Here is a 27970-nt window from a genome sequence, read left to right as displayed (position 1 = left end):
GACTTCAAATTGAATCCTTTTTGTTTGTTCTCGTTATTTAGCTCGTCAACTGTACACCAATGTTCGGGAGAATAATTTAATCACTCGCCTGCTTGCGCCCACAAAAGCTTCAATAGCCAGGAGCAGAAGTGCTGCTTCATTATCAGTCCCTGGAAGAGATACTCCAGGTAACAGGCATAGGGTAGAAAGCCTGGAAGGGCTAGTGTTTGCACTTAAAAAGTAGATTGCATCACTTAATTTATTGTGGTAAGGCGTAAAAAGAATTCGAATCAATAGTTTCCAAATGAGTGATTCCACCCAACATTTTATGTTGTATATTTAATAACTTCCAGCATGGTAGAGTAGTTATCTGGTAATAGGTAATTTATAGGATAAGGGAGGTAATAATGGCTGTTGTTGAATTTTAAAGCTCCGTGGATTTCTTGACCTGTGCTAAAATGTGGCACAGTACTGTAAAAAGTACTGGATTTTAAGAATATAGAAAAACCTCAATGATTAGGGAGAAAGCTTCCTACTGCACCCTCCTTTTTTCCCTAAAATATGGAAGGATAACACTGAACCGCTCTTAGGCTTTTAATTAAGAATGCAAAGATTGTTAGTAAAGTAAAGCAAATCTTCAGGGTTATAGACTGTTAGACACGCCTGGGGACAGTAAGAAGTCGTCAGTAATGGAGAGCTCTAATAATGCATTGTTCCCATCATTTTTTTCTTTTTTTCTCTCCACTTTTTCCTTTCCAGAATATATCTACCCCCTTGACTTGTTTTTCTGTCAATAGTCATATAATTAGTAAAATAAATCGAAATGCTCTCACAGACTTTCTCATGGGCAGCCTTACTTTTTTTGGTTCAAATTCCTGACTTTGTTTATGCCCACTTATATGTATGTCAGATTATTTTCTGCCAGTCTCCCCCTAATCTGTTGTAAGATATTTCTAATTACTTTCATTTTGGCTTAATATATTACTCCCTTCAAAGAACTCAATATTTTGTCAGAAATTTCTATAAGTAATGGAAATGTAGTTATTATACTTAATATATTTCTTGTAGCACAAATTGTTGGTGTGAAATAATGTTGAGGCACATGCAGATATGTAAGTAAAATGCTTTCTCCACCAAAGCAAGGGACTACAAAATAACATTTAATTTAGTCAGATTTTTTTATCCATAGGTAGTCAATCTTTGGTAATTTGTTCTATTTTAGTTATTTGATGAGATCATGTAAAATTTACCACTCATATCTAAAGATGAGGTGACAGATAAATTTACCAAGTCTTAAGAAAGCCACCACCAGTTACCTTTTTAAAAATGTTTACTTTATTATACAAGCAATAAATATTTAGTGTAAAACATTTTAAATATAATCTCCTATTATCCCAATACTCACTAATAACTGAATATTTCTCTTTGTGTTTATATACTTTTTTCACAAAATGGGGTCAAAACCTGCTTTTGTTTAAATTCAATATATACCATTTTCTATGCCCCAAAATTACATATTCTTTCTCTTAATGACTGCCTTAGTGTAGTCCAAATTTACTGTTGAATATTTGAATTAAATTTTCAATTGTTTCAATATTATAAACAGTGCTGTAATAAGTAACCTTGTACATACATTTTCATTTATTTATCTCATTTTTCCCCAAGGGTAAACCTAGAAGTGAGATTGTTGAAACAAAGAGTATGTACTTTTTAAAATGGCTTTTTAATGCATTATTGCCCAAATGCCCCCCAGGAAGCATGTATAAATCCACACTCCCCCCAGCAGTGTATGAGGTTGCCTGGTTCCCAACACTGGTATTAGCTCTTTCTTCCATCTTAGCTGGTACTGAATATTATCATTTTTGTCCATTTATCAGGCAACAATATTCGGATTGTTAAAACTGGAAGAAACTTTGGAGATCCAGCTCATTCTGATTAATATTGCAATTTTTAGTATGGGTGAGAAGATGCTCGCTCTTACATTGTATTCTAAAGCAATCATGTAGAGTGTCTTCTGTAATCATCTATAATGATAAAATCTCTGGCCTTCATGAAGTTGTTTAGATTACTTTCAAAAAGTGTTAAATATCTTGTAATTTTTCATAAAAATCATTCTGAACTATAGTGTGATTAAAATAGAAATGGCTGATTGCAAACATCAACTTTGGAGAAGCATCTTATTTTTATCTGTAGTGGACTGTTGCCTTCACAACGCCTCCCAATTGGTGCTGGTGCTTTTGAATACCAGCTTTGGGATGCTTCTGTCCTCTGTCTGATTCAGTTCACTAAACACTTCTGTGTTGTGTGTAATCCCTGTGATTTCCTAATAATCTCTCTTCTCTTACTGTTCTTATACATGGTACGTTTCTGTCTTGTCTGCTTTCTAACTGTATGGAATTTTACTCTCTGTCCTCATTTACTCACAGGCATCCACAGTACTTTGATCCAGTATGTAAATGTGCCCTTGCATATCCATGGCAGTGATGAATTGAGGAAGACCAGAGTGCTTCGCAAGTCAACATGGGCAGTGCTTCCTCAGCAGAAAGTAGAAACACCCTCTGAGGTGAGCCTGGAAGCACCTCCTGGGGCAAACATGGAAGTGGCCCCCAAGGCAAGCTTGGAAGCGGCCCCTAAGGCGAGTGGGGAGACGCCCCCCGAGACGAGCGTTGAAGCTCCCCCCAAGGAGAGCACGGAAGCAACTGCCGAGGCAAGGGGTGAATTACCCCTCCAGGCAAGTATGGAAGCAGCTCCAGAGGCAAGTGTGGAAGCGGCCCCCGAGGCCAGTGTGGAAGTGGCCCCTGAGAGCATGGAATCACCTGAGGTGAGCATGGAATCACCCAAAGCGAGCGTGGAATCACCTGAGTTGAGTGTGGATTCATCCCTTGAGGCGAGCGTGAATCCATCCCCCGAGGTGAGCATGGACTCGTCCCTCGAGGCGAGCATGGAGATGTCATCTGAGGCGAGCATGGAAGTGTCCCCCAAGGCGAGCGTGGAAGCCCTCCCCAAGGCGAGCGTGGAAGCGTCATCTGAGGCGAGCGTGGGAGCGTCCCCCAAGGCGAGCGTGGAAGCGTCATCTGAGGCGAGCATGGGGGCGTCCCCTGAGGATAGTGTGGCAGCCTTCCCCAAGGCGAGTGTGGAAGCGCCCCCTGAGGCATCCCCTGAGGGGAGCGAGGGAACTTCTTGCAAAGTGGAAGTGAGAGGCTCTCCACAGGTTTGTCAAGTGCCTTTTATTGACAGATTTTCTATTCAAGTCTGTATTTAGTTGTATAGATTATGATAGGCAGATTTCACAATATAAGCAACTTCTTTTTATTTTTTTTATGCTTTTTTGGTGAGGAAGATCAGCCCCGAGCTAACATCTGTTGCCAATCTTCTTTTTTTTTTTTTTCTCTCCGAAGCCCCAGTACATAGTTGTATATTCTAGTTGTAAGTGATTCCAGTTCTTCTATGTAGGACGCCACCACAGCAAGGCTTGATAAGCAATGTGTAGGTCCACGCCCAGGATCCGAACCAGTGAACCCCAGGCTGCCAAAGTGGAGCGCGTGAGCTTAAGCATTTGGCCCTGGGGCTGGCGCGACTAATCATTATTTATAGCATTCTGTAAGAAAATTAATAAAATAGGATAGCTCACTTTAAGTATTTAAAATTCTCTGCTATTTGTTGTCCCAGAGTTTCCCCCCCAAAGCTGAAATATTAATTTTTAATAGAAGGGAGAAAATGTAACAGTTTATATGAACTATGTTTCTAAATTCTGAAGAAAAAGTTTTTGAGAACTATTGTATACCGTTAGTTAGGATTTAGAAATAGAATTAGGTTTTGAATTAAAAGCTTTTTTTTAAGTTAATTATTTCTCATGACTTTCTTGAATTATATGATATGAATTATTAGTCTGGAAGAATGTCTCTCTGTACCTAATTCTCCTGCATGAAAGGGAAATTGGGAGTTTAAGGTGCTACAATTGTACTTTATTCAGAATATTTTTCTCTTAAAAAGAAAAGCCAGCTGCAGTAAGGTAAATGCTAGTAATTTCGTATCTGATTGTGTTGATCTGTTCAGAAACCGGAAATAGACAAACAGGCCTCGGACTCTGTTACCGAGAAGTGCCCATCGTTGCACATAGCTTCGTATAGACAGTCATCTCCTGCAAGCGGATTGCATCCACCCTCGCCCATCAGTGCTAAGTAAGTCGCTTCTTTGCAACTGTTCCTGATAGTTATTTTACCAGGGTAAATTTCCTGTCAGTGCTTCATAAGTGAAATAATGTATTATGCATGGTAACATTCAATATAAAGAAAAAACCCTTTAAAAATGGATTTACCTTTGTCTATTATAAAATACCATTATCTTATAGTATCAAGACCTTATATTTTATGAAATGGTACACTAAAAATTAATTAGCACATATTTATTACAAAACCATATTGATTTTCCTCGTTAACTATTACTTTTTCCCAACAGGCAAGTCCAAAAGAATCGTCCCCCGTCACCTTCACCTGTCACGTCAAAACAATCAGGACAGTCTTCTCCTTCCTACAGAATAATTTCTGTTCGGGCGCCCCTATTTGTACAACATGCGTCAAGTACCATGGGAAGGAAGAGAGAAGCAGTTGCTAAAACCACTAACAGCTCTGAGGCTGCGAGTCAAAAGCCTATGGCCTCCGAAGGTAAGTTCCTTTACTAAGAAGTTTATTTTGGCAACACGGAAAATCTCAAGGTAGCTTGGGAATGGTCAACTTCATTTTGTTCCCCAAGTCAGAGAACTTTAGGGAGTGAGCTTTCTTTTAGATGAAGAGAGCTTAACCCATCACAGGCACGTTGCTTACTTTTCCTTGCCAGAGCTTCTTACTCACCCCTACCCTCATAGTTTTGGAAATTCATTTTTGGAACTGATGATAAAAGTAGTGGTTGGATGAACGCATTCGTCTTAGGTGACCCCTACGGTTGCTTCCAGCTCTCATTGCGGCTGGTTCTATGAGTGGTCCTAAGTTGTTTTCCATCCTTGGAGAGAGCACATCTAGTCCTCTGTGGCCGAGCAGGTTTCCACTGGGGGTGGTCAGTCAGTTTCTGTACATAGGCCGTAACGTGTGTCCGGGCAGTACATGGATTCCTGAAAGCGGCATAGGTCTTTTGCCTGTCACGTGCCTTCTTAATCTCCATGGACATTATTTAATTTTAAATATACTACAAAATTTTGCTTTTTAGAGGAATTCCACAGTGAATTCTTTGTAACAGAAATAATCTTTTTATTATAAATTGTTCATTCCTGGTGTCTTAAAATCCTCATTTTCCTATGTGGTTTATTTAAAAATACAGAAATTAGTCACATGGACTAAAATAATATGCCTCCACGTGCTCACCTTATTTTACTGATAGTCTTGGTTTCTTTGGTTATCTACAGTTAGCCACTTTATGATCAACCAAATGTAGTAATATACTATTATTAATGGTTAGCTAAACAGTAATTATTTAGTAAAAATGATGCACAAATTTCAAAGTGTATGTTGGATTTCTTTTTGTTTGGTTGAGTTTTAAGATTTGTATACTTCAGTTGGACCAAGCATAAGCTGATCTTTTTCTGTATTCAGACCATCTTAATCTGTTTTCTCATCGGGTCAATTTACTCAGGTTCCTTAGAACAGCTAAACCAAAGTTGGAGTACATTATTTCATTTTGGAACAAGTAGTTGTTAAAAAGAAACAAAGTGCTACTTCTGTTGTTGGGGAGACAGTTGGGGTTTTGAACAAAATCTGTTATATAATCATGTATAGATTGCTTGTGTATAAATTTCAGACCTTGTCTATACTGTTGGGCTTTTTAATATTGTTGGTTGTCTTGTGCCTCTGTGTTGGACTGAGAGGCAGGAAGGTCCCTCATAACTGTTGTACGTCTGAATTTAAACTAGAATCTGGCAATAAAAGTGTAGCAGTGACTATGAATGCCGAGGAGGCAACAAAGATCTTGGCAGAAAAACGACGCCTTGCTCGTGAACAAAGGAAAAAAGAAGAAGAAAGACTACGAAAAGAAATAGAACAAAGGTCAGCACAAAATCCTCTTTTCTATAATACAAATCTTGATAGGGGCCCAGATTTTGCAAGTCAAAATTGACCATCATGTTAGATATCCTGTAAATTATCAAAGAGTAACTGAGTTTTTCTTCAGTGTGAATCAGAGATGACTCATTGCCTTCTGGGCATGTGTTGGAAGGATTTCAGGCGGAGGGGACACTGGCATGTAGCTGATGGTATCGTCCTCTTTGGTCTCCATGAGTTGTGTGCCAGTAAGGTGTGCTATAAAGATGCACACAGAGACGCTGACTCGTGTCAGGGTTTCACTCCTCGGCAGCAGCCCCTGAGTGATCACACAAGATGCTTTCTGTTGGCATTCACTGGTGTCAGCCTCTTTCTGTATTTCAGAAGGTTTCTGTAACTTTCGAATTTATAAACCTGGAAAGTGGACTGCCTCGTGTTTTACTAGGGGTGCTTTCCATTGAGCTTCGTGACGCCTGCATCTCATCGGTCACTGCTGAAAGGATTTCCTGTGGGCAGCAAATCTCACGTACAGTTGTGTGCATTCTAACTCAATCTAAAGGTTTCTTGATCCTCGACCTGGAGGCCTATTTGATTTGGGGCCCTGTACTGTAAACCTCTGTCCACTGCTTACAAAGAGTAACTACAGTCCTGACTGTTTTTAAGTATTAAGTGTTTTTGAAATATAATTGCACGCTTTCCATATATTTTATATGGGTTTGGGAGAAAGGAGAAGGGGATATTGTGAATAGCTAAAAACTATGACTTGAAGACTGTTGTTCATTGTTTCATGTAAACAGAGCTAATTTTAAAAGCCCTGAGTACTGGTCACTGCCACCTGGGCTTTCCTCTTCTGGGTACCACCAGAGCCTCCACTAAGTTACCCCTCTCACACGCCTGTGTGAGATTGGGTGTGAGCACGTGTAAATGAGACATTTTGCAGGGTCCCATGTGTCTGAAACAGTTAAGAAGGAGTGATAATATCTCTCGTGTGTGTGTGTGTTTTAAGATGCAAAGTAGCCTACTACTTGATAGAAATGTTTTTCCGATCCAAAAGGCTAGTTTCCTCCATTTAAAAAGGGTGAAATTGTGCAAATCCTGTGTAGTAACAACCCAGAAAATGTAGTGAGTCTGGTATAAACATAAATTGTGTTTACACAAGCAGTTTCACTATAAAAATGTACATACTACTGTGAGCTGTGGATGGTAGAGGCCAAGACCCACACTAAGATTTATATAAATATTCTTCATCATTAGGAGGATGAAAGACCTAGCGAAGAAAGCAGTTGAAGACCAAGAGGAGGAGTTCTCAAAATCTGAAGAAGATGGGCAACCACAAAAAGAGATAAAGAAGAAAGGATGTCAGGATCAAGGAGACCAGGAGGGCCTGTTGCAGGTTTGCTGGCTCTGCACTTTCTGGGGATGAGAACCAGATTATAAAATGCACTTGAAACCCAAAGCAGAGATGTGTTTCTCCAAGCACGAAGATGCACAGATGCAGCCCTCTCCGGCTGCAGTGTTCCATTGCAGTCTAGCTAGTACCCAGTACGGCTGAAAGCCGTTGCCGGTCCCCCTTGGCAAAATCCTAGAATGTGCTCCAGGTGAAGCAAAAGCAGAAGGCAGCACGTTAGAGCTTAGCAGCCCTTTAGTTTGCCTGCGCAAGCAATATTGCAGCTTGGCTTCAGGAAATCCAAATTGCTCACACAGGTCAAATGTCCTATGTGAGTTTTCCCAATCCTGCATTCTGTGGTGACATTCACAACTGCACCCCACACACCCCCCGACAGAAAAGATAAAAATTAGGAATACCTCTACAAGTGTCAGGTATCAGGTTTACCAATAAGAATGTCTTGCCCGTGTAAATTCAAATCACCGGGTCAGTAAATCCCCAAACTGAGCTCAGGCTAGGCTCAAATTGAATTATTAACACAGCCCAATTTATATTCCACTGTTAGTGTCAGTTATGTGTTACATAAATGATTGCGTGCATTTGTATTCCTTGAGAGGATACTTTTAAGAATCTCCTTGGTGCTTTAGAGAAGTGTAAGACTTTTGGCTCCTGTTGCTATGTTGATGGATAGCTACACACATGCTTTGAAACTGTAGTGGTCTGATGACCCCTATAATGACAACCCAGAGGTCCTGGAGGGGGCTAATAACATCCCTTCCAGGTCCTCAAGGTAATAGCCGTTTTGTACTTTGTAGCTAATGCTTCGAAAACTGATAATCCATGAATGCTGTATATATAGGTACTGTCAATTGAAAGGTTGTATTCTTTGATGCTGGATATCGTTTTACTGTTTAACTTTTTAAACTAATGCTCCCCGATGTCACTCAGATACATTGCGATTAAATGATATTTTTATATAAATTTCCTAGAAAGGGGATGCCAAAGTAAAAGCTCAGGAGGAGGCCGACAGACGCAAGAAGGAGCACGAGAGAATTATGTTGCAGAATATGCAGGAGAGATTAGAGAGGAAAAAGGTACTTTCTCTGTTGTGGGGGGTTTGGTTCTTTGTGTAAAACAATGTTGGGCACATGGTTTCAAAACGTGTTTTTGAAAATCACAAGTAAGTGATGCCCTGGCCCCTGGTTGTTTTCCCACTACACTCTCTGCCTTACCCAGGGATCTGACCTCTCCTTCCTAGAAGGGTCTCATGTGATTGATCATACCTGTCCCTCATGGACTGCTGGTGGCCATGACAGTGATGCCTCAAAGTAGCAAACCTCTGGGACAGTGCCCCTTTCAGCAGAACTACTCGGGTCATGGTGGGGGTTGGAGAAAGTTAGAGTTTCTCTGAGCTGAGCTGGGAATTGCAGCCCCTGAGTGGGCAGAAGCAGAAGGCGCAGGCGCCTCTGAGAGTCTGGGCTGCAGGCTGTTTGTAAGATAGGACCTCACTCTTCTGGGAGCAAGGGAAGTGCCGGGCCAGGCTGAGGTGCTGCAAGGCCTCGGTCAGGAGATCGCTCATCCTGAGGCCAGAGAGCTGCCGTTCTCTTCACTTCAGGGAGAGAAGTGTAACACTGGAGAGAGAACTCTTATCTCTCCTGCGTGTGCTCTTTCTAGTAACAAAACCTCTGACAGGATCACATCATTGGGGTGCATTCTTTTCATTAACATCGGCTTCAGTCAGGGTCTGCTCAGACTAAAACTCTGTTAAAAAGTTCTAATTGGTTTGCAATCATACGTGCTTTGTCTAAATAATGAATTTCCAAGTCTGCAAAATTAGGGGTGAGAAGTCATTTGGATTTCTGTGTTACAATAACAAGTAGACCTGTCACCTCTCAAGGCATTTTCTAGATGACTGAAACCAGGATTGGAAGGAAGAACCCAACTGCCACCCCCCAGGTCTTGTGTTGGTTAAGTCTGTGGCTTTGGAGCAGTCACTGATACTGTCCTCTTCTGGAAAATGGAAACAATCAACTTCTTCAGGACCACTGTTTTGTTTCTAATCTGTTTTCATATTTGAATTTTTATTTTCCTTTAAATAGAGAATTGAGGAAATTATGAAGCGGACAAGAAAGACAGATTCGAATGCCTCAAAGGTAGTCCCCGAGCTCCTACGAGCAGTGACTAGAATGCCTCTTGCTTCACGTTCTTGCCAGCTTTTTAATGTTTGCCAGTCTGGTGGTAATGAAATAAAGTATCACTTTGGCATTTCACTGATTATTAAAAAGGTTGAGCATGTTGTCACATCTTTAGCTAGCTTTCATGTGTGAAATGCTTGTTCAGATCTTTTGCCCAAAACTTTTGGGCTGCTTTGTGTTTTTCTCACTGATTTGTAGTTCTGTAAACGTTCTGGATGCTACTGCTTGCTTGCTTGCTTATGTGTGTGGCAGGGACCCTCTCCTAGCTTCTGGCTTGGCTTGTCTTAATACTGTCTTTGCTGCATAGAAGCCCTTAATTTTCACATCGTCAAATTTATCAGTGTGTTTGGTGACTATTGGAGCTGGGTGCCTTTTCATATGCTTCTTGGCCATTTGGAAGTTCACTTTGGTGAATTACCTCTTCGAGTCCTTTGCCCACGTGTCTGGTCACCCGCCTATTTCTTCTTGCGCTGGAGGAGTTTCTGCCTGTTCTGGTTACTAGCCTGCTGGATGTGTGCGTTGCAGGTGTAGGCCCCCACTCTGGTTTGCGTCATGCTCTCCTAAGGTCTTTTGATGAACGGAAGTTCATTTTACTGAACTCAAATGAGCCCTTTTTTTTCCTTTCTGGTTAGTGCTTTTTGGGTCTATCTCATAAGCATTTGCTTACCCCAGCATCCTGTCTTTGGATGGATCACATGATCCTAGGCCATTTTTCTCCAGATTCTGTACTCTTTACCCTCTGTGCTACAAAACTGATGTTTTGCCTCTTGACACTTGCCCAGTAGTGGTTATTCATATCATTATGAAAATTTCGAAATGTCCTTTCTGAAAAGTGCTGGGAGTCACCAATCTCAGAGATCCTGTAGCCCACTGGCCTGAGGAGTTTTACCTCAAGCAGTGGCCGAGAACTTTTTTAGCTCTTCACTTGTCGGCCCCACCTTGGAGTAGTTAGGACTCCAAGCAGGCAGAGACCGCGTGCTAACAAAGCTGTTGTCCCTTGGCTCCCACTCAGGGAAGTCTTTCATTCCTGAGTGTCTTTCCCTAGCTGAAAGACCCAACGGGGGCCACTTGTCCTGTCCCGTGCCCATTCTTGGGGCCAAAGAGGTTACATTTTTTACCTTTTAATTGAAATGATGAAAATTAGCCTTCAGTCCAGCCATGAAATCTGTCTTCTTTGAAATAACTAAGTCAGGATGATTGAGTATTAGGTGTAATCATGACTTTCGTTTTTTGTCGTAGGCTACAGACACATCCGGCAATGACACTTATGATGAGGATGAGGCAGATGATGAGGAGGAGTCAGAAAGTGATGAGGACTCCTTCGATGACATGCATCCATCAGGTTTGCTTGCATTTTGAGTGCTGTCACAATTTAGTCACGATTCAGGAGCCACACTGCCTGGGTTCCCCCAGGAGCTTCTCTGCTTGTACACTGTATGTCTTTGGGAAAGCTACTTAATCTCTCTGTGCTCTGTGTTCCTGTCTGAGAAAGGGGAAGCTAATGTCCTCCTCCTAGGGCGGGCATGAGATTTCAATGAGACAATCCGTGTAATACTAGAATAGTGCCTGACACATAGTGACCTCTCAGTGACTATTGGCTGCTGTGCTGCTGCTGTTACTATCTTTCAGGTTGTGCTGATGGACTATAGCTGGCAGCCCTTAGCCAAATGTGAGGCTTCCTCGCCATCTCATAGCTCTGGGCCTCATAATGCATGCGAGATTGACCACAGGTGGAATGCCGCTTTCCACCGCATTGAGAAAAATTAAAATCAGGTCAAGATGTGTGTGCCCTCTAAAATGTATTGTTGATTCCCTTGTGAGCAGGAGCCAGTATGGCAGCAGGAATTGGCATTTGAGAAAACACTGTTCGTCCCCCATTTATCCCACCAGCGGGTACTGGACACACACGTCAGGCACTCGGTACTAGGGAGATAGAGAGAGACAGTGGCTCTCTGCCTAGAGTCACTGTAGCCCGTGGGGAGACAGACATATGAGCAAATGGTGAGACTGCCACAAGCTGGTCACAGGAAAAGAAGTTTGGTCAAAATGCCAGGAGAACCTAGCAGGAGGGTGGGGCAGGTGTGCATCTGCCGTCAGCTGCTGAGGAACAGGTAAGGCAGGAGGCAGCCTTAGAGGCAAGACGAAAATGCGAGGCCGTGTTGGCAGCTGGGGAATCAGGAGCAGGGTGAGGGGCATGCCGCAGGCCTGCCCTGGCCTGGCAGTCTTGCCTGGCAGAAGACAGGGGACGCGCTCCTGAAAGGGGACCCTTCGTGCTTCGAGGGAAGAAAGAGTCGGCGACAGCACCACAGCCTTCTCCGCTTTTCTTGTCTTTGTTGTTGAAAGTCCAGGTTTAATCTTTTTCTCATTTTTTTCCAGCCTTTATCAATGGCATGGATGCATCCAGAAGACTCAAAACACATTTTAAAAATGTGAAGAACACTCCCAAGCTGGTGTTTTTAGATGCCACTTCTGGCCAAGTCCATAAAGAGACAAAAGCATGTTTTAACGGCGACACGGAAACCTTCAGACAAAAAAGCATGAAAGACCCATTGAGTCAGGACAAGGGGAGCAGGTGAGGCCCTGGGCAAGCCCGGCCGAGTCCGCCGGGGGGGCGTGTGACTGGCGTTCTCAGAGGGACGCACGGTCAGTGAGTGAGCAGTGGCTTACAGAAACGAGCTAATCCCCACGGCAGCCTTGCTGGGTACGGGTCAGCATTCCTATCTTTATAGACAAGGAAACTGAGGCACGGAGCGGTTGTGGGCCTTATTTTGCCCAATGTCGACTGTTAAAGGGCAGAGCCCAGATTCAAATCCAGACACACGTGACTCCAAGCTGTGCTTTTGTTCACGCTGGTCAGTGTTGTCTCATAAACCGGAGAAGGGGACGCTGAGTGGCTGCTGTGTACCAGGCATTTTACGTTACCTGTTTTCGTTCTCATGGCCACTCTTGAGTTTGATGTTAATGTCCTCATTTTACGTATGGGGAAACTGAGGATCAGAGATTAGTTTGAAAGAACAGGAACAGATTCTTGGAAAAGAAGGCTCCTTGGGCCATGGTCTGAAAAGACATTAACCTACAAGGCCCATGAAAACAAGAATCCGGTGAGAGGCACAGTGGCGGTGTGGAAAGAGCATTGCAGCTGGAGCACCCCCAGTGGTCGTCACTCCACCTTGCTCGCCTGTCTGGGGTCAGCTTCAGGCAGGGGTAGGGTTCCCAGAGCCCTGCACGCTTAACTGCTCCTAGCCCCTCTTGGCGTTGCCATGGAACCCTAGGACTTTGTGGACCCAAGTGGGAAGGAATTGTGCTCTGTGACCTCCAGGGTCCCTTCCAGCCTTCCCATTCTGTGATTCTGAAAGTTCATTTACTTCTGCCGCACTTCTTAGAAGTTAATTAAAGGATAAAGTTTCTTTTAGGACAAAGCCTTGTTTTTGGGATATTCAGGATTCTAACCAAAACATCTCTTTCCAGACTGTCCACCAAAAGAACGACAAGCCGAGCAGCAAAAAGCGGAAAGACAAAGGAAGCCAGTAACACCGTGGGAGCTTCCAGGAGTTTCCATTTGCAGGCGCAGGAATGGATCTCTGAGAAGATGGACACGAGAAGCATGACAGAGCCGCTGATGTCCACGGGCCCCCCTGATAACCAAAGACATCATCCGAAAGGTTCCATAACATTCCACCCAAGTGCCCAGAGGCCTTTAGAGGACAAGAAAAGAAACAAATCTGTTTCTGCTCGATTGCGTAAGGCCTCATCCATCTTCACTTGGCTTGAGAGGCAGTTGGCGTTAAGCCCTCCCTTGCTCCTGGTGGTTGTCCCAGGGCCATCTTGGCCCCGGGTAGCTTTGGAGGCGAGGGAGAAGACAGTGGTAGCTCCAAAGGCTAGGCTGATTTCGAAGTCTTCCGTTAAGTTAGTTTTGAGAGAGTAAATGACTTGATTCTAATTTGTATGTCCTGCATTTCCGGCCAGATACACAAAGTAGGTTCTTTTCACACCCCTGATGCCTCAGATTCCTGAGATCCTGATCTGCCGGCTGCTTTTCAGCCCGCACGTAATCATTTAGGGCAGAGGGCTGGTGAGGTCTTCGGAACTAGTCGCTCAACCTGTGTTTCTAAAAGCAGAAGGCCTTTGTTTTTCTTTCCTTGAGAAGCTCTCTTTGAAATTGAGCAGCAGCTTGGGTCCATTTGGAGTTGGGGATGTGGGGAATATTTATAAGAGCACCAATGTGTCAGCAACTGCAGGGGGGTTGGCGAGGGTCCCGGGCCTGACCTGAAGGAGGCCAGGGCCCAGTTGCTGTGAGACCAGCATCTTCTCTACTGATCTTTCTTTGCTTTTTCCCTCTGCTCAGATAAGTAAACCTCGTGCCGCCTGGAAGAGACTTCATCCTCCACTCTGGATTTCAACTTCCAGGCCCACCTCCCCCAATTTTTCCACCTCTGCTTTGAACCTGGCAAAGAAAATGACCATCAAAAAAGAGAAAACATCAAAGAGTCGCCTTAATGTATCTCAGAAGATGCTTATACCATCTTGACTCCTGCCAACAAGCAACAGTTCTGAGTAAAGAGGCCCTTTTGTTTTCCTATAAAAATCGCCCTTGTCTCATTTGTATGTTTTCCTGCCAGCACGTGTGCAAGTGCGCATCAAGGGTGTCTTTACAAGTTTCTGAAAGAATCTCTACCAAAGGAATACTTTTCTTTCAGTACATATTTGAAATCTTAAACTAGTGTTTATTCTGTTTAACAATGACATTAATTTAGCAATTAAAAACTCACATTTGATCTTGGAGAGAACATAATGGGTTATGTGAGGGACTCCAGGTTACACACGAGAGCCCTGTTCGATTGTCTCTAGTATACAAACACTTCTGTATTTGTATATTGCAAAATAGAGGAAGTCACATTTTACCAATATGTATATTTTTTATTGCCGTCGCCTGCCAGCTGAGTGTGCAGGTGCTGATGCCCCCGATGCTGGGCGTCCTAGAAAGCATGATCTTGGAACACTGAGCTGCTTTCGTGCCCTGGTCAGTGTTTCCTTTCGAAGTACACATTGGGGTCTATTTACCAAAACATGGGTTCTTTTTGTTGTGTGCCTAAAGCCGTATTTGGCTGTTGTCTGGTGGGCCAAGTTTGATTCCGCGAAACGTTTACTGTGTATCTTTTTCTGCTTGTGCGCTCCAGTCCTGCTCTTCAGTGTACACTCAGCCTTGGGATATGGCCCCCAAATTTGCTTGCCTTTCTCTAGCCACTGGCTGCAAGTGAGGACAGGAGCAGTGTAATTCTTCAGTCCCCATGACAGATGGACACTTGTACACAGACACACATATACACACACACGTGTGCACACAGGATATATGTTTCCTGAACTCCATCGAATCCTGCTTAAACCATTGACTATAACTTGAATGCAAATTAGTTGTCCTAATGGTAATAAGTTTCCTGGTGAACCACAAACAATTTGAAGCAGGGCCGTGTTCCTTTCTAGCCACCAGTCTTGGGTTACTAAAAGGAAGGAATTATTCTTTCTGATTTCTCTAGTTCTTTGCTATTCAGAGTACTGTACCTTTGTTATAGATTAGAGCTTGGTGCCTTAGATTTTGAAACTATTTTTATACACTAGGTCTTTTATATAGACAGCAGAGACAATCATCCTAACGTGAGTTTCTGGTATTTTTCTGCACAAATGTCACATGTTGAAACACTCTGTTACACTTCCTTATAAACGTGTGCTCTATCAAATAAACTTTGCAGATAAAGCAAGTTTTCTTCTCGTTATAATAAAAAATGTACTGATGGTGGTATAAAAGCTGACACCAATTGTTAACCAAGCTGTGAACACAGGCAGCTGGCAAGTTCAGTAAATAGTCATCAAATCCTCTGATGGCCGTCTTCTGCTAGTTGGTGCTTTGGCAGAGTTCCCCTTGTGGGACATTAAGATGAGAAGTTTCATACTCTAGTCTTCTTCCTGCACTTCTTTCAATGCTTTTTACTCTTCCCTCTGACAGCTCTGACTTACATTTGAGGCCAGTGATGAAAGTGTCTTTACTGTGGTAAAACGCACAGAATGTAAGTCACCACTCAGTGGCATTTAGTACATTGACAATGGTGTCTAGTTCCGGAACACTTTCATCACCCGAAGAAGAAACCCCTTAGCCTTTAAGCAGTCACTCCCGATTCCCTACCCCCTCCCACCAGCCCCTTTAAACCTCACATTGGGGGGCCGGCGCCGTGGCTGAGTGGTTGGGTTCGCACGCTCCATTTTGGTGGCCCAGGGTTTTCCTGTTTAGATCCTGGGCGCGGACATGGCACCGCTCATCGGGCCATGCTGGGGCAGCGTCCCAAATGCTACAACTAGAAGGACCCACAACTAAGAATATACAACTATGTACCAGGGGGCATTGGGGAGAAAAAGGAAAAATAAAATCTTAAAAAAAAGCACATGGGGTTCTTGCCCAGGATGAGGAAAACGTTTGCTTTTTAAAGTCTGAGTGTGTGCTGAGGCAGGAGTCGGGCTCTGTTACACATCTCTTCACGGCATCACTTGCTGTGCGAGGCAAAATAGATGTTCTGACCTGCCCATAAATGCTTAGTTTCCAGTCTTGCAACATGACATACTGCACTAGGTTTGGGTTTTGGTAAGGCAAGTTCCCCGTTTACCACCGGTCTTTGGGGTCTGGTGCTTATGAGAACGGCGGCAGCCATTCTCCACTTAGCATTCCGTATGTACTGTTGGTGCAGCCATTGGAGCTGTTGAGCCGGAAATTCCCTGGTGTGCACACAGCCTGAAACAAAGCACCCTGTTTACAGCTCCAAAGTGATGGACACTGATCTAGCCTCCCCCTCCTGCCTGGGCTGGTACCCTTGAACCTGTTAGGGGACACATCAGTGGCCTCAATTTCCCTTCCTCTCTGGATAGCCTCTTGGTGTCTTCTCCCCAGAGAAACTGGTCCCTGGCCTCTGTCAGTGGATTCTGCACAAGAGCACTTTGCCTACGCCTGTGTCATCTCGCACACCGAGAGTGGAATGAGGCCTTTTGACAGCCACAGTGCCCTCCGCACCCCGTAGGCCTGGTTGGTTGAAGCAGGCCCCAGAAAGGCCGCCTTGCCCTCGCTCTCCCCGCCAATCCAGCTCCAGTGTTTCCAGATGGGTGTGTCTCCTCATTTCCCCAACTGTTTTGTAATAACTGTAGTTACAGTACATGTACCGTGCGACAGGTACTAGTGGCATCGCTCTAAACCCTCATGACAACCCTGTGAGGTGTGGGGATTCATTTTGACCTGGGAGGACACAGATTTGTGGAGCTTGGCATTCGTTCAGGGTCGCACAGAAAGAGGCAAGTCTGTCTGATTCTAAAGGCAACACTCCATACTGCTCCGGGACTGGGGACAGTGGCTTGTGGCGTGGTAGCTAATAGACCGCCTTTGGTGCTGGAGATAAGAGTAATTGCTGCCATTTGTTGGGCATTTGTATTGGGTGTCAGTGGCCCTGCTAAGCACCTGTAGTATCATGTAATCTGCATGTGATTCTGTAGGGTAGGAAATCTGTCTCATTTCACAGGCGAGGAAACAAGCTCAGAGAGGGTAGGTAATTTGCCCAAATTCTCATAACTCGAAAGTGCCAAAGCAGCCAGGATTTGGAGCCAGGCAGTCCGGCTCCAGAAGCTACCCTATTAAGCCCAAATAGGCATGTTCTTTTTTTTTTTTAAAGATTTTATTTTTTCCTTTTTCTCCCCAAAGCCCCCCGGTACACAGTTGTATATTCTTCATTGTGGGTCCTTCTAGTTGTGGCATGTGGGACGCTGCCTCAGCGTGGTTTGATGAGCAGGGCCATGTCCGCGCCCAGAATTCGAACCAACGAAACCCTGGGCCACCTGCAGCGGAGCACGCGAACTTAACCACTCGGCCACGGGGCCAGCCCCAGGCATGTTCTTGATAAGCTGATCCCCTTAATTATGAGGGAGAAAAAGGTTCTCTGCTGAAAATTCAGTAACTAGGAATTTCTCCTCCTTCCTCCGGAGTCTTATGGTTGTTACTCTTTAAGTACTGAGGGGCTGGCCCCGTGGCCGAGTGGTTAGTTTGTGCACTCCGCTTTGGCGGCCCAGGGTTTCGCCAGTTTGGACATGGCATCACTCGTCAGGCCATGCTGAGGTGGCGTCCCACATAGCACAACCAGAGGCACTCGCAACTAGAATATACAACTATGTACTGGGGGGTTTGGGGAGAAGGGAAAAAAAAGATTGGCAATAGATCTTAGCTCAGGTGGCAATTAAAAAAAAATTAAGTACTGAACACTGTGCATGATAATTTCCTCATTGTGATGTGTCAGACACTGTCCCTGCCCTAAGGGGCTCACCGTTTCTATGGCAATGTGATGTCATAAATGATAGGCTAGATGTGTGCCCAGGGTGGTGATTTGTCATTAGCTGTGTGACCTTTAACCTCTCCGAACTTCAGTTTCCTCATCTGGAAAATGGGGATGATGCCGCCAGTGTTGGCTGCGAGGATTAGATATTACGTGTATAATGTGCCTGCTTCTCAAGATGCCTAAGTGTTCAGGGCAGGCCTCGTGTGGCAAGCCATAGCTAGAGGCTGGCCCCTGATGGGCCCGTTTCCTGGGTGAGGAAGCGGAGGAGGCAGTCTTCGGGGAATGTGGAGGAAGTGGTGGAGTGGTGATCCAGGGCACTTTAGGCAGAGTTGAGGCCCTGGCAGGAGTTCACACGGTGCTGGCGGCTGTGGTCTATAGTTGCGTGGCTTTTTCTCAGCAGAGCTCTTTGCCCCTGTCGTGGGCTGGGGTTTTGCAGGCCAGGGGGGATAGGAAGGCAAAAGCGTCAGAGGCCTGAGGGGGGACAAGAAGGGTTGACGTGCTAGGGCAGAGAATCCAGGGCAAGCAAGGAGGGAAGTTAGGGCGGGAAGGGGCTGAGAGGAGAAATTGGAGCAGTCAGTGGACTGAGGGGCAAAGAACTAGCAAGGTGAGAATCAGTGGGAGGACTAGGCAGGGCAGGAGCACGTGGGGAGAGAGGTGAGTCCGGATGCTGAGAGAGTCCAGGCTTTGCCGACGTGGAGGGCACCGGAGGTGTGTCACAGTCTTTCCCTGGGGAGGAGTCCTGAGAGAAGCAACGGAGGCCCGTGGGAAGGCGCGGTCCCCCCTCTCCATCCCAGGCTCATCCCCTCTGGGCTCTGCCCCTCGACCCCAACCGCAGTCTTGGTAACCCAGCCTGCTCCCTCGGGAAGTGGAGGGGCGCCACCTCAATCCCCACCCCATCCACTTCCTTGGGGGCCCAGAAGATGACCAGAGAGACTCTTCTCATTGTTTAACGGTTTTAACTGCTAACTCCTCTAGGGCCAGACACACACACAAGGGGATGTTCCCCATTCATAAAAACGCTCACGCCTTCTTGCGGACAGGTTTTGACTCCCTTCCGACATGGCAAATGTTAGCACCAAAGGGGTCCCGCTCTTCGCTTTTCCTACGCTGGGCCTGAGTCTCATCGAAGACTAACACCCTCTCCTCCCAACTCGGCCTTCAGCTGACATGTTGTTTGACCAGGTGCCCTAATGGCCTGCTGCAGACACTAGAAACGACCACGTGGGTGTGGGCAGTGTGGATGGCCCGAGAGCATGAGCCTCAGAGGTGTGTGGCAATGATCTAGAAGCTGCAACCTCTACCTCTGCCTACATTGTCCCTGTGCCCCTGACCCCTAACAGGCCCCTCATCTGGGCCCCCCAAGGAAGCACCATCCACAAGGGGATCAGGGCTGTCCCGAAGGCCCGACGGTGGAGGGAGTGGCAGTTGAGGACACGGCAGTGTTCGACGTGGATCCGGGGCTCCAGAGCGCACAGGGAAAGGGCAGCCAAGAAAAGAGGGACCGTCATGACTTCCTGATGACACGCTTCAGCTGCGATTCCCTCCCCCCCCCCGCCCCACCTCCCTGGCCAAAGAAAGTCAATTTACTCTTTTTAAGGGATGTGAACATCTGGGAAACGCTAGTTTGGGTCAGAGGGGGTTTCTGTCGTCGTTTTTAACTGGATCCAAGTGCTGTTCTAGGTTTGTTTTCTGTTTCTAATTCCCATGTTTCCCGCAACTGCATGAACTGAGTATGTCCTTGAAGGACGGAACAGAAGTGATTCCAGTTTCCGGATCAGGAGTATCACCCTCTAGCAATTCCACCCGGCAGAATGAAAAGACAGGAAGCAAGTTATTGATTATGCTGCTTTATTTCTGTATGGATACACTGAAAAGTTAGATGATGATAGCTAATGACAAACTGTAGAAATGAGGCATCGGCTTCTCTACCCACTCCTACGAGAATGTTAATATGTACTGTCATTACATGTTTACTGTTGATATCGTCTCATTATACTATGGCATATAACAATGGAGACAGAATACAGTAAGTGGGTGCTCCTGATCCCAGGGGAGCACTACGTGGAAATCCGGTTCTGCCTATGAGGACGGCGGCCTCCCTACTCCCCCCGAGATCCAGCTAAGCTCCTGAGGGACAGTCCTAAGAATCACGAGAGAAGGGACTTAGCAGGCCTCCTCAACACACGGACACAGAGCAGACAACTACTATGTTACAAGGGAGTCAACTCGTCACTGTTGGGAGATGTCATACCCGTGTCAATGACAGTCCTGGTGCCTGCTCAGCTACTCCTCTAGAGTTTTATGGTTTCTTCTGTAGGATGAACTTCAAAACCGCAGGAACGTTTGGGGGGGGATAAAATATTTTCATGCAAGTCTCCAAACCCATAAACTACGTTGCTATTAATTAAAACAAAAACATTACTAATTAAAAAAAAGAAAAAGGACAGCTGGGTTAGTTTTGTTAAGCTTCCAGAAGTATTCGCTGTGACGATGTTCCTCTGACACAGGGTCGTTTTCTCAGATCTGCCTACACTTCCCAAATCACCTGCACGTTCCATGCTTGAAGGTCGGAACTCTCAGAAAACACGCCACACGGGGAAATCAAGTGTTAGTAGGGGAAAGGTCAGTTTAGAATTACAGCTAAGTTCAAATGTTACTTTTCTGGAAATTCGGATTAGTCATTTGAAAGCACAAAAGAACAGAAGGGAGGTTTGATGAGGAAGTTAAACCATGCATTTCAGTAAGTTCTCTTTCTGCTCACGGAAAGGGTGAGCAGCCGAGTTGGAGCAGCCGCTGCAACTCTTGCGTGTCCCGCCGACACGGGGGTCCCAGCTGAGCCACGAGAGGCATCTCAGTGGGGGCTTCATCTCTTACGCTTCTTGCTTACATCACTAAGCGGCTAAATGGTCAGCACTTTTCTGCTCTATGATAAACATGCAGAAGAGTCAATCTACCTAAGTGTTCGGTTTTAACTGCAGCTATGGAGAAATGAACTTGGCTGCGACGTCGCTGTTCGCTAAATCCTAATATGATCACTGTGCGCCCTTATTTGAGTGATACTGTAAAATGGGAGAAAAGACAGAAGGAGCAACTTTGAAGAGGTGAAAGGCCACTCTATCCCTGTGGATGGTGCAGGGCAGAGGGCGAGGACACAAAGAACAAGACTCAATTCCATTTTACAGGACAGGAGCCCCTGTCACTTTACAGCTTTTTGGCACAGTCGGGGCAATACACTTGCTCCTGGTGGAAAACAAAGCGCTTGTTGGCCAGATTCACGGAGCATTTTTTGCAGTGGAAGCAGTAGTCGTGCCAGGATTGTCCTTCATAGGCCACCACACTGGAGCCTTTACCAAACCCTGTGGAAAAAACAAAAGAAAAGAAGAGAGACAACTGAGTGAACGCAGTGCGAGCCCCGCCGCTGCCGCCGCCGCCGCCGCCGCCGCCTTGCCCGTTCACGGAGCCAACAAGCACGCAGGGGCCGTGTCTGCCTGGCCCCGGGCCACCCTCTCCACCGCGCACTGTCCCCCACGCCGCCGCGACCCTGCTACGGCTCTCAAGGACCTGAGAAGATGCCAGAGCTCAGCCAAGGGCTTCCGAGTTCAAGAACCCACACTCCCATGCCACCGCTATCGCCCTGTGACGCGCACCGACCTCCCAGCATAACCAGTTTCTTTGATTTAGGTCAGGGCCATGGCATCAAAGTGGCCACCAGGAGGCAAACTTGGGCTGTTTGTGGGGTGTGCACTTACCGGGCCTCGAGGAGCTGCTAAGCTTCGATTTTTTCTATAAAGAACCACCACCCACGAGGGACAAGTCCTCTCTCCACCCGGATGCCTGCCCCGGAGGTTGGCGCTGGGAAACAGGGTGAGAGGCAAGCGTTTCCCGTGGCACACTGGGGGCTTCCTAGCTTTAGAGACTGGGTGGCTCACTCTTGACACAGTCCTTTTCCCTGAGGATGGCAAAAGTCTTCTCAAATGTACATTTCAAGGCTCCCCGGGGAGATGGGAAAATTGGAGGCGGGGGAAGGGCCCAGGGCACGTGGATCGCGGCCGCGAGATGAGGAATGAAGTGATCAGCTTGGCTTCTGATGGCCAACACCTGCCCACAGGCACCTCTGAGCTAGCCTTCCGCTATGGGGTGCTATAAGCCCACCTTATCGCTCTCCAGCCGCCCCTCCCCTCCCCTCTCCTCTCCCCTCCCCCCACCCCTGCCCTCCCCCCCATCCCCCCAGACGCCCCGCGCAGTGCCTGCCCGTGGCCGTGGGTCTCAGGCTCGTGAACGCCGGCAGCATCGTTAGTCAGCAGCAGTCAGAAGTGTTCTGTATTGCAAAGGCTAACCTGGCCTGGGGGAGAATCCAAACTATTTGGGGGCCTTCGGGAGCACAGTGGCAGGGGGAGAGGGCATTCTGTGGGGCCTTTGTGGATGAAACCGACGACGGAGGAAAATGAGAGATGGTTACCATGCGCAAAACCTAGCCTGGCAGACTTAGCAAGGACTCTTTAAGCCTACCAGTGATGGGGTTCTTGCATCCAGCACACTTCTTGGCCACAAAGTTCTTGTAGCAATCCACGCAGTAATACTGGTCCTCCACAGCGGTGAAACGCTGCCCAGCCAGCTTCTTAGAGCAGGTAACACACACAAAGCACTCGGCATGCCAGGGCTGATCCTGGTAAGTGATTCCTCCAGATGTGATGGCCTAGACCAGGGAGTGTAGCACCGGATTCAGATTCAACAACCAGTTTGTTGAATGCCTATTACGTGCCAGGCACTGTGCTGGGCGCTTGGGTATACAGTATCTCATTTAATCACCACAACAGCCATGGGAGGCAGGTGCCATTATTACCCCCGAGTTACAGATGAAGACACCGAGGCTCAGAGAAGGCGAGCCCCTGTGCGAGGTCACACAGCCACGAGGCGGTGGAGGCAGGCCTCTCGAGCCAGGGCCACCCGCGCCTCCGAGGGGAGGGAGGCCATGCCCGGACGGCCTGACTTGGCCCGGGCACTGCTTTCTACTACCACAGTCTCCTCATCTGTAAAACGAGAATAATAATTCCTACGTCGCAGGGCTGTCGTGAGGATGGAATGGGATAGTGTGTGTGCAAGTGCTCTGCCAACTCTCAAACGCTTTTAGAAACAACAGTCAATGCAGAACTCCCTTGACAACGTACCTTGTTGCACTTCACGCAGTGCTTGGCAAATTTGGCCTCGTGGCAAGTCACGCAGTAGAAGTCCTCCCCTTTAGGGAAGAAGCTTCCAGTCCCGATGACTTGCTTGCAGTTGCTGCAGGTGAAGCAGTCCTTGTGCCACACGGTCCCCTTGTACTCCACGTTTTGATCTCCTGCGGGGGGAAGCGATCGGATAGCCCCACTGACAGTGTTCTGCAGGGGGCTGCATCCGCCAGCTCCCGCCCTGGGCCCGCCAGAGCGGAGGGAATGCAGGCCCTGCAGATACTGGCCTCACGCTTCCAATTCCCCTACCCATGGGGGGGGTCTCTACAATGTCCTCCTTGTGGTTGTGCCAACCCCAGTTCTGTCAGGGGAGGGGACCCCAGCGGCAGTGTTTCAGGATCAGAGCCCTGACTCCCCACGCCCCTCCAATCCCCTTCGTGGACTCAGAGATGCAGTATGGGACTACCTGACCCACACTCACACCCTAGGGAAGAAGCATGCTTTGATCACTTACTATACCCAAATGAGAAAGCGCTACATACTTTTCACTTCTTTCTCTTGCCAGACAGTTCTCTCCAGTGTTCTTTAGTTTCCGAGTGTGTGCGTGTGTGCGAGCATATATGTGTACGCATATATACGGGTATATATATGCGTGCATATATATGCTAAAATCTAAAAGCAGCTCACAGCAGCATTAGCCCCATCATCACAAGCAACCCTGCATCATCTCTGCCCTCAGGGCCTCCTCCCTGGCCGCCCCGGGGGTGAGCGTGGGCAGTACCTGCCACGATCGGCTTGAAGCAGCCCTTGCACTTGGGGGAGTCCTCCCGAGTGGTGCACTTGTTGCACAGGATCTTGTTGTCCTTGGCCACAAAGGTCTCGCTGGCCAAGGGGTGAAGGCACTTGGCACAGCGGAAGCAGGTATCGTGCCAGTAGCGGTTCTTATAGGTCACCTCCTGGAAACCAAGCACAAGGGAGTGGGTCGCTGGGGCGCTGGGGTGCCGGGGCAGCAGCCCTCCCATCAAGGCTGACTTCCCGGGGCGGACTACTGAGATGACAGTCCTTACACCCGGGGATGCCCTGAGGTGAACGTTCTTGTGAGTAACACGAGGGACACTGAGGTGAGGATGAAAGACCCACAATCCTGAAACAAGGGGGAGACCACGACCAGCACAGCTGGCCAGGGCTTGACGCCCCTGCCACCCAGCCCAGTGTTAGACAGCCAGCAATGCCCCGACTCGGGGTGTGGCCAGGGAACGGCACTAGGAGCAGGGCCATCTCACTCCTCGGCCAGGGCCTCGCTCCTCATCTCCATGCCACTGCCTGGCGTGCCTTCCACACGGATGGCCACGGAGATGAGGAGAAGTAAGGACAGAGTGGGCTGCCGTAGTCTCAGCTGCAGGAAAACCACACTCCCGAGGCCGGCCTGCCCCGTCCCCACGTGGGGACCACCGTTACCTTGGCGTCCGCGCCGATGGGCTTGCGGCACTCCACACAGGTGTTGGCGCAGAACTTGTCAAAGCACTTCAGGCAGCAGTGGCGGCCATCCTTCTGCACGTACTTCTTCCCCTGCAGGGGGTCCCTGCAGTAGTGGCAGTCAAACTTCTCAGCCATGGTGCCCACCTTGTGGCTGGAGGGACCTGTGGGGGCAAGCAGGCAGAACAAATGACCAATGGAAAGGCCAGAACATTCTGCCGTAGAGGCTCCTGGGGACAGCTGCGCCCTCCCACATGGGGCCCAAAGGCCAGGGTCCAGCTGCCACCTGAGCCTGGCTGGCCACGGGTGCCAAGGTAACGGATACTTTACTATGACTCCTGGGAACAAAGAGCCCCTGGGTGTAGCTCCCCAGGGGCCAGAAGGCCAATGACCAGTGAGTCCCTGGGGACTTGGGAGAAATCCCTGTTGGGACATCCTACTGTACTGCTTCACAGAGGGCGCTGAGGGGGACAAGTGGATCAGAGCCTGTGTTGGCTGGACAGGGGTTCTGGGGTTGTGGTGGCTTTGAGCAGTGATGTGAACCAGTGCAGGGGTGTAATGGAGCAGGCAAGAGAGAAGCAGTGGTTTACACAGAAGGACACACAGCTGTGGGCACTGTCCGCACGCGGCAGCCCCTCGGAGGAGAGCTGCTCCGCTCGCTCACAGGCTGGCGGGCCCACCCTGGCTCGTGGAGGAAGGAGGTGCCCAGACCCTCTGCTTCAAGGGCTGCCTTCTAGATGGCGAGCCAGAAACCTCCCTGCCAGCTTCTGGCTCTCCCTCTGTAACTCCTTACTGGGGATAAGACAGCATCCTCCTGAGACCTCACTTTCCTCCTATCTGTAGAATTCAGTTCGTCTGAACAAAAACTTACTACTGACTCTAGACTACACTGGGCATGTAAGCGATCCTTATTAATTTGTTGAAAACATCTGCATTTACTTTAAATCTGGCAGAATACTTCTAAATCCCTGAATGGATCCGAAAGAGTCTTGTCCCAGACAGTTTGCTGACTTTTGAGGCCTGAGCAATGAAGCAAGAGAGGATTTATAAAAATGGCATTCTTAATTGGGACCCGCAAGTTTGGCAACTGTGAATTATTTGTCACAATGACGTGCAGTTTTGTGACATGCCAAAATCTATCCCCCTTTGTTCAAGCAAGTGAGGATCGACACAGTCAATGAGGTGTTACCATTTAGGACATTTGCTGTTTTAAAAACCGCAATTTTAAAGGATAAACTGGGGAGAAAAATGACTTTTAAAAACTGTTACGCTGATTATTCCAAGAACCCCCTTTCACTGCCTTCTTATGAACAACTCCCCTTGTCCCCGACCCGCCCCAACCCCAGACCACATGGCCGTGATCACCAGCATTGCAAAGGCTGGTGAATCCTGCCACCAAAAAGGTACCAAATGTGAGCTTCTGTTAGCTCTCAACATCTTCAAACATACGCTAATTTGTTCCTCTCTCCCTGAACAAGAAACCTACACGAGTAAACAGACAGCAATTATTGAATTCGCGCTGGAAACACGTGGATGGACACTGCTTTCTCCAGCCACCGCCTCCCCCCCCACCGCCCCACTCCCACGGTTACTGTGCTAGCAAGTACCCCTGGCGACACGGCGACACTGACAGCAAGAACGAGGGAAACAAAGGAGCGGCTGCCCCATACTCACCGCAGCTCTTCCACTAACTGAATGGCCCCAAACTCCCACTTTGGGTCCCATTCCCAGGTTTTTTTTTTATACAAACACATGTCCAAGTTGTTTGGATCCTGTTGCCACAGGCAACCAAATAGCAGAGAGTGAGCTAAGGAAACCACACCCGTGTCTCAGAAGCCGCCTCGCTGTGGCTGTGAACTCTCACTCAGGACCCTGCGTTCCAGAAGCAGCTGCCGATCAAAGGGAATCAGACCACTGAGCGGCCTCACACCCGGGCCAGCCACGGCTCCTGCTCGTGTTGACACACACACAGACCCCTTCGTCTCCCGAAACCTGACCATCGGAGCAAGGGAGCGACAGTCCTGTGCAAAGACAGTTGCTTGGGACAGTTGTGTCACAGTTCAGAGATTTAATGAGCCCAGAGAATGGTTCTTACTGGTACTTCTGCCCAAAAAGAAAACTGGAATGTTCCCTTACATAGGTGGGTTACAAAAGAAAAGTAGAGACGCAATGAACCAGGGTCTGTCTCCTTGAACTACACACTGTTTACGTACGGCAGCTTTTAAACTGCCTTTAGCCCCTCTGTGTATACACAAAAACGCGCCTGCCACAGTGAAGGCATGTTGAGACTCACTCTCCCCAATTCATTCTTGCTGGCTTTTCACATGTCACATAAAATCCTTGTCTTATTAGCTTTTCCATATGGAAACTGTGCACTCAACAAAGATTTACTTTCTTGTTAAGAGCTGAGTAGAGAAACCAAATAAATCTCCCATTACAGTAAATGCCAGGAAATGAAATTATCAGTGGCTCCTAAATGCCATTTGGCAGGAAATCAGAATTTGTAAGATTAGACAGTCCTGGCTTCCTGCGTGGCTGGTAACCACAGCTGGTTTCGCCCTTCAGAGACTATCTTCTTGGACCATACTTGAAAAGCCCTCCTTCTCCCTTAACCAAAGTCTCTGTTTAGAATAAAGCTTTGAACCCTACTCATTTTAATATCACTCTCTTTTGATGTCTTTCGAAGAAGGAATGAATTCCAAATATTTCTATTTTAAAGTACCATCTAGAGTCCCACCTGAGGGGACTCCCATCTCGGGGTATTTTCAAGTCTTAGCTTTATGATAAAAATACAGGTATTAGTGTCACACAAAGAAGAAACCACTAGAAAACACAGTGAATTTTCTTTAGAGGGATTCAGAGGTTTCGGAGCAAAGGAAAACCACTATGGCTCAGAGTACCAGAGAGATCTTACCTGACAAGCCTGCCCCACTTCAAAACCAAATGCCTTCAAACCATTATTTCACCCATGCCAAGTTCTTCACTGGTCACTTTCATAGTTCTAGAACATGACTCACTCAAGAGTTTCTAGGCATCCAGATGATGACATAATCCATGGCTCACCAATGAACATGGAAGTACCAGAGTGTGTTGAAAATGGAGTCAGGCAATGAAGTGGCTTACCACTTTATCATTCCTATAGTACAGGGTCTTAAACCAAGCAAAAGGAAAATTAAATGAATCAATTCCAAATTAATGGTACCACCAGGGAGAGTCCCACTTCTTGGTGTCCTCGAGTCCTAGCTTTAGGCATTGTTTCTTCTTTCTGTAGTATGAAAAGTCCAGGGTCATCTTACATTCCCTACCACTGATAGTGAAACCCAGAGTCTGCATCCAGATGGAGAGACAGATTTCAAAGGGCAGATCCTTTCAGAAC

General features: G+C 47.2%; 2 protein-coding genes across 21 annotated transcripts in view; one reads left to right on the top strand and one right to left on the bottom strand.

The window, feature by feature from the left end:
* Positions 1-14307, top strand: part of MAP7D3 (MAP7 domain containing 3) — a 30889-nt gene extending 16582 nt beyond the window's left edge. For 2 of the 9 annotated variants that reach the window (XM_070502175.1, XM_070502171.1), the window contains 12 exons: positions 42-167; positions 2406-3058; positions 4036-4160; positions 4438-4643; positions 5882-6014; positions 7263-7401; positions 8385-8489; positions 9495-9548; positions 10830-10932; positions 11967-12162; positions 13059-13330; positions 13936-14307. In XM_070502175.1, coding sequence (XP_070358276.1) covers positions 42-167; positions 2406-3058; positions 4036-4160; positions 4438-4643; positions 5882-6014; positions 7263-7401; positions 8385-8489; positions 9495-9548; positions 10830-10932; positions 11967-12162; positions 13059-13330; positions 13936-13943 — 2120 coding nt within the window. In that variant the 3' untranslated portion in view covers positions 13944-14307. Of the gene's footprint in view, positions 1-41; positions 168-2405; positions 3191-4035; positions 4161-4437; positions 4644-5881; positions 6015-7262; positions 7402-8384; positions 8490-9494; positions 9549-10829; positions 10933-11966; positions 12163-13058; positions 13331-13935 lie in introns of all 9 variants that reach the window. The other 7 variants (XM_070502173.1, XM_070502168.1, XM_070502170.1 and 4 more) reach the window with 5 other exon arrangements.
* Positions 14308-19781: 5474 nt separating this feature from the next.
* Positions 19782-27970, bottom strand: part of FHL1 (four and a half LIM domains 1) — a 58867-nt gene continuing 50678 nt past the window's right edge. For 6 of the 12 annotated variants that reach the window (XM_070503159.1, XM_070503162.1, XM_070503160.1 and 3 more), the window contains 5 exons: positions 24577-24758; positions 23900-24074; positions 23119-23288; positions 22460-22646; positions 19782-21306 (listed from right to left, as the gene is read on the bottom strand). In XM_070503159.1, coding sequence (XP_070359260.1) covers positions 21152-21306; positions 22460-22646; positions 23119-23288; positions 23900-24074; positions 24577-24732 — 843 coding nt within the window. In that variant the 5' untranslated portion in view covers positions 24733-24758 and the 3' untranslated portion in view covers positions 19782-21151. Of the gene's footprint in view, positions 21307-21699; positions 21900-22459; positions 22647-23118; positions 23289-23899; positions 24075-24576; positions 24759-26268; positions 26348-27970 lie in introns of those variants that run through there. The other 6 variants (XM_070503165.1, XM_070503167.1, XM_070503166.1 and 3 more) reach the window with 3 other exon arrangements.

The sequence above is a fragment of the Equus asinus genome, chromosome X (assembly GCF_041296235.1).
Source record: "Equus asinus isolate D_3611 breed Donkey chromosome X, EquAss-T2T_v2, whole genome shotgun sequence".
Taxonomy (NCBI): domain Eukaryota; kingdom Metazoa; phylum Chordata; class Mammalia; order Perissodactyla; family Equidae; genus Equus; species Equus asinus.
Note: the sequence above shows the minus strand (reverse complement) of the source record. Positions and strands in the feature narration are given on the sequence as shown.